Source organism: Anser brachyrhynchus (assembly GCF_964034855.1).
Source record: "Anser brachyrhynchus genome assembly, chromosome: 9".
Taxonomy (NCBI): domain Eukaryota; kingdom Metazoa; phylum Chordata; class Aves; order Anseriformes; family Anatidae; genus Anser; species Anser brachyrhynchus.
This window is the reverse complement of record NC_137703.1, coordinates 18,834,708-18,841,015: the sequence shown is the minus strand read 5'-3', so window position 1 is coordinate 18,841,015 and position 6,308 is coordinate 18,834,708. Positions and strand designations below refer to the sequence as shown.

At 45.9% G+C, this 6,308-nt stretch overlaps 1 protein-coding gene across 13 annotated transcripts in view; it reads right to left on the bottom strand.

Annotated features, from left to right (window-relative positions):
• Positions 1-27: 27 nt before the first annotated feature.
• ST6GAL1 (ST6 beta-galactoside alpha-2,6-sialyltransferase 1) overlaps positions 28-6,308 on the bottom strand; it is a 47,167-nt gene continuing 40,886 nt past the window's right edge. For all 13 annotated transcript variants that reach the window (XM_080605148.1, XM_080605147.1, XM_080605142.1 and 10 more), the window contains 3 exons: positions 5,365-5,466; positions 4,124-4,298; positions 28-1,555 (listed from right to left, as the gene is read on the bottom strand). In XM_080605148.1, coding sequence (XP_080461274.1) covers positions 1,314-1,555; positions 4,124-4,298; positions 5,365-5,466 — 519 coding nt within the window. In that variant the 3' untranslated portion in view covers positions 28-1,313. The remainder of the gene's footprint in view (positions 1,556-4,123; positions 4,299-5,364; positions 5,467-6,308) is intronic.

Genomic DNA, 6,308 nt, shown 5'->3' with positions numbered 1-6,308 from the left:
TCCCAGGAACAACAATACTTACACTGATTTCACCAAGGTAAGAATGGGCCAGCGACTTCGCAGGATTTATTCAAAATAGGAGAAGAAAAGGCTTTCTTTACAGACATCGTGAAATACATTAGTATGGAAAAGGACACAGCAGGTGTTCTCACTGAAGTACAGAGATTGTGGAGCTGCTACTTCCACCATGACGCCACAGGAGAGTTGCCTCATAAAGAGGAGGGAAAAGGTGCCCTCCTCAACTCTGCCTGGGATTTAGCATGAGAAGCAGAGCACACTCTCCCTCCCCAGTGCTGATGAAGAATGGAGGCAATGCATCTGCTCCCCATGTATTCAGAAAGCACAAAACCGCTATGAGATTGCCTTGGTTAGTTTGCAGAGAACTGGATATTATCTGGCCAGCAGCTATGTGGCATTTTTGTTACTGAAAACATGCCAGAAAATAATTTGCCAATAATTACAAAGGTAGACCAGCAGAGAGTTGGAAAGAAGTACCAGCTTCCAGTGAGTTTCCCCATTTGTGCCTTTGAACATCAACCCCAAAAGATTTTCAAATAAGGGTTCTTTTGTACCAAGCACAACACTATATTGGAGAAGTAAATGTTAAAAAAAATGTGTAAAATGATTAAAAAAATCAACAACTAAAAAGTCTAAATATATCTTGCACAAATCACTGAATCGTGAGTCGCCTCCCTCTTCATTTGCCAAAAATGCCACCTGAATGATTTCAAAAGTCTTACAGTTTGAAAGGAAGTTGCCATGGTTATTTTAACTGTAAAATCAAATATTTTGGACTAAGATTTTAGCTTATCAATACCCAGCTTTGACAGTATTTCCATAAATCAGCCCTGCTCCCAGGAGATCTAGGATGATGGGAACGAGTTTTAAAGTGAGTTTCTTATTTCTCAATGGACCAGGTTTCCAGCTGTCATAATCCCTTTGAAGCAACCTAAACTTTATCAGCATTTAATCCAGACTTGTGCAATCTCTGCTTAGAAAGCATCTCCTGTGTTTCCCACACACCATCAGCAGTTGAGATGAAGACAGGGATATCCACCAGCCGCATGAGCCTTGCTCCACAAGGAGTAAATTTATTGCAGTGGCTCATGCAGATACCGTGTGGACGTACCACAATGTATTGCACTGCCTTACGGTTTGGAGAAGTTATGCAACGAAGTCCTAAGAGCAAGTGTTGCAACATGGAAGAGCTGTCAAAACACACCAGTGCTTAGACTTAACAAATCTGACAACCCAGATTTAAAAAGTGCTTTAACAGTCAAGATAAAGTTCTAAACACACTAAAAATTGATTTGCTAGCAATGTACATTTCGGAAGCCAGGCAAAGTAACTTTCCCATGAGTATAAATGTCCTCATCTGTGCCCTGGTTTATATGCTTCACCAAGTTTTTCTCAAACAAGAGAGGGTGGTAAGCTCCCATGGTACAGGCACGGTCGTGAAACTTCTGGTAGTAGTGGCAAATGTCAGTCTGCCGTTTGGAAGGGAGAAATTCATACACGTCCACTTCGTCACAGAGCGTCATCATGATCAGAATGCCTGTGGAGGGAAAGAAACAAACGTCCCCATTTCAAACCAGAGAACTCACAAACCACTTTGGTGAGACTGATGGTCAGGCATGAAGGATCCCACTCCAATGGGAAGGGTTTCCTTTCTCGGGAGTTCGGATGAGAGGGAGAAAGATCTAGCCAGACGGAGCTGTTTTCTGCCCCATCCGATGGACCTGGTTAGAGCAGACTGCTTAGGATGACGGTCATGCCACAAGGACATTTTTTTAAGAGTGCTGCCGTTTACCAAGATATTCACGGAACCGTGGGTGTCCGCCAGCTGTGTGCTCTGCTCAGCTGATCCAAACAGCCCATCTCAAACCTGCCTGGGTAAGCACAGAGAATTCCTTCACCTTCTCCCATCTGCCTCTTTTTAACGCAGAGAATACAGAAGTGACCCTGCTTGGAGATGGCTCTTGGTGTAAATGCACAGGCATGGAACAGGCTCGCACAGCTTCCTCGGAACAGAGCAGTGCTGCCCTCCTGTGTCTTCTGACAGGCACACGAATGACTTGAGCCCATTGATGCCAGTGCTAGGCACAGACATGATCTGGCTGAAATAAGCCATATTTATCCGAGGCCAGCTGTAGGAAGTTCAGCAAGGCTAAGAGCCAGGTCCTGCATTTGGGGTGTGACAACCCCATGTAATGCTACAGGCTGGGGGAAGAGTGGCTGGAAAGCTGTTGGTCAGAAAGGAACGTGGGGGTATTGGTGGATAGTTGGCTGAACGTCAGCTGTCGTATGAGGAAAGACTAAGCAGGCTGGGAGTGTTTAGCCTAGAGAAGAGGACACTGAGAAGGGATCTTATCAACCTCTACAAATACCTGAGGGGACAATGGACTTGGGAACTTGGTCAGAGGGTGGACTAGGTGATCTTGGAGGTCTCTTCCAACGTGGATGATTCTGTGATTCTGTGACAATGTAAAGAGGGTGGGGCCAAACTCTTCTCACTGGTGACCAATGATAGGATAAGGGGTAATGGATATAAATTGAACCATCGGAGGTTTCATCACCATATGAGGAAGAACTTCTTTCTGGTTCAGGTGACAGAGCACTGGAACAGGCTGCCCAGAGAGGTTGCAGAGTCTCCTTCTTTCGAGATATTCAAACCCTGCCTGGATGCCATCCTGTGTAACATGCTCTGGGTGACCCTGCTTGAGCAGGGGGGTTGAACTAGGTGATCTCTGGAGGTCCCTTCCAACCTCAGCCATCCTGTGACTGGCTGCTTTTCTGAGCTGAAGAAGTGCAAGAAATAGCACAAGTATACTAGGGAAATAGAAGCAATGTGTACTATCAGATGAAAGCCATGCAGTAACTGAGACTTGAGACATTGGGAGCAATGATGAGAGGAAGAAGGAGTTTACAAGACATTAGGAGAACCCATCTGTGAAAGCACTTGTTAAATAAGTTACATTTTAGAAAGATTTTTATCCACCTTTCCAAATGACAATTTTCATTTACACTGACCCTTCCAAGAAACCTGGAGCTGCAAACTGGAGCATGTCTGTGCTCCCCTGTGCCCGGTGACGTTACTTGTTTTACCAAGCAGACAACTTGGCCAAAGCTAAGCCACAGAGGAATTTGCTGTCTGAAGTGGGACAGCACCTAATGTTAAAAAGTTTTTGCCCCTGAAGCCACTGACTGTATTCTTACGCAACTGTCTTGCACATATCCCGACAATGATGTAATAGGTACAGGACAAGGGCAAGGTTGTGGAAGAAAAATAGGCTTTAGCTGGCAGAAATAAAAGTGACCCATGTTTACATGGATTTAAAGGACGCCTGCTCCTTGGCAAAGACAGGAGTAGAAGCAGGAGTGGCTGAAGTACAGCAGATTGACGTCCACGGGGGGAACAAGACAATATTTCTGTGCTGTGACTTCAACATAGTTGTGGGATCCTGAGAAGTTCACTCCTTTTTATTCACATGGTCGTGAGATTTGCTCTCCAATAAGAAGGAAAAGCTTTGCAACAGCAGAAAGTAAAGTGAGTCTCTTTAATGCAAAGCTGGATTTAGTATGCAAACAAATAAGACCTTAGCATGCTGAATAAGGGGGAAGCATCACTGAACTTTTTGGGGCAACAATTCAGCCTGACCATCTCCCCAGCACCCCATTAAGACTTTAGCTATAATTTTTTTTTTCCACAAATAAAATAGGTAACCGCTTAGACTTCATCTATATAAATACATTAATTTGTCTGACAAGATCTGAGCCTGCAGGAGCCATAGCCTTCCTCTCAGCCCGCAGCGAAGTTGCACTGCTTTGACTTTAGGAGCCAGAAATCTTAGAGAATGTCTCAACGTTGCAATCTACTCTCCTGTTTCCACGCAGAACCAAGCCATGCTTAGAACTGATGTTCCAGAAGTGTGCTGCAAACTGCTTATTTTAACACAACCAAGCTGGTACTTTCAAGACAGGGTGCTTTAGTTCTTGCATAAAACAGTCAGGCCTTTGAGCCTGATAAGTCTTTGAACAACATAAATCCAGAACTGTCTTTGAAAAGGACATGCTGAAGAGTTTCTGCAAACTGAACATGAAGTTTAGAAGGCAGTTATCTCACCAAGTGTTCCAGAAGATGGGGGGTTAGGCTGAATATGCTCCAGAGAATTCTCCTGAATAATATCCCAGAGTTGCCACTGCATTTTTGGATTCAGGATATAGAAAGGCTGCTCTGGATGTCTAATACGATACAACTTGTAGGCTTCAAAAAACTTGTAGTCTGGTTTTCTGTACCACTGGAAAAGAGAAGCAAGAAGTCAGATTTATTACTAGCACATTCTTTCACATAACAGACAGAAAACCCCAATAGCTGATGAGGTTGGGAAGTCTGCCTTAAGCAACACAGACCCCTACCCCTCTCCACATTGGAGTACAAAGCATCCCATGCCGCAGGCAAGTGTGCTCAGCACAGCCGTCTCAAACAGTACGAGCTGATTTTGCATCTTGATACTTCCACTTTCAATAAAAATATTTATGAATACTCTGTTTTCTTAAAGTCATTTTGACAGATTTTTTTACACTAAAAATACCCCATCCTGCTTTCACTGACTCATAACCAGGCTGTACATACACCCTCTTGCATCTCCTGGAGAGGTGGGACTAGGCAAAAGAATAAACATTGGTGAGAAAATAAGAAATACAGTCCAGAGCAACGAGGGGCAAAAAACTCTCAGCTACAGGCAGGGCTTAAAACAAAAGTAAAAAATGGATTATTCACTCCTACCTGCTTCACCCGGAGCCTCCAAAGCTCATTGCTTATCAAATAGCCCCCTTTTGTGCTCAAAAAGCAAAGCGAATGCTAAAGGGATTGCAACACCCACAACTGAAAATCTAGCTGACACAGAGAGGTGACATTTGCTAAGATCTTCAGAGGGTTTTCTAATCCAATCATACTGCATCAAGTATCTCTTATGTCTGACTGGTGCCTCTAAATACCCAACCATCTCTCATCAACAAACCTTACGGCAACCAACAGAGAGGGATCATCCCTCCGCAGGGAGTTTGCAACGGCTGCAGCCACTGGTGGTCTCCTGCTGGTGGCATCAGCCCATGAGACAGTCAACGTAGTGACCTGTTACACCCAGCCTGAAGCCCTGCACAGGGACTAGGAACAGGCAAATGCTCCCCTCGGAACAGAGCTGCATGAGATACTCTCGTAGGTATGGATACAGCCATGACAATGAAGGGGGGGAACAAGAACGGCCTTAAAATGAGTGGTTGCCCACACTAGGAGGAAGTGAGTTAACAGTTGCAAATCAAAGCATTTACATCTGATTTTATTTAGAGAAAACTCAGCCTTACCTCATGAATTTCTGCATGATACGGTGCTGGATCCCAGATAATTAAGATTCCAGTGTTATATAGCGCATCCCTCAGGAACTGCTGCTGCTCAACGGTGACAAGCTTGAATGACAACAACAAACACACCACAGTGACACACAGACCGCTGCCAGCACCAGCAGGAGGCTAAGCAGTAAGGCCTCCTTGAGCAGAGCCACAGCCACCCCACCACCAGTTACTGAGCGTGCCCTACGGGACGAAGGTGAGGACACAACTCCCTCGACAACTCAGACGCGACCGGCACAGCTCCCGACAGCCAGCGCTAACACAGGTTTGCAGCAGAAAGCAAGTGGTGTCCGAGGACAGGAGCTGACCTTCTGCCCTCCCTACATGCAAGCATAACGCACATCCGCAGATCTTTACAAGCTATGTCCCAGAGAAGCTATTTCATAAAAATCAGCTCCTATTTGTCCCCATGTTCTCCAAGGATCTGATTAAGGTCTACTCAGTTTATCCTTAAGCATCCAGGCTGCCTCCAGCAGCAACCCGTTTTCCTGACCATCCCCATTAACCAGCACACACGGACACTGGCCAGCCCATCAGTTACTTGAAAAGCAAAAAGGGCTTCCTTTCATCTGGTCTCAGCTCCAGTGGATTAGGCTTTGCCCTCGACCACGTGTGCTGCACGGCCTCATTTCCTTGCAGCAGCGGCAGCATCTGGGTCACTGGCTAGCAGCACGCCTCCATACCGGAGTGCAGGGCTCCGAGCGCTCTGGCAACGCCAGAGGTTGGCAGGGAGAGCGCGGCGGCAGGCGCTAGCTGTCCTTCCTCCTTCCACCCGGCAAGGGCGGGATGCAGCCCCACACAGGGCAGAACCAGGGCAAGGAACCTGGGCGGTTCATTTTCATTTCAGCGTTTCTATCAAAAGGCTGGAAATCTTCCAGGAACTTTTCCAGGGGAAAGAA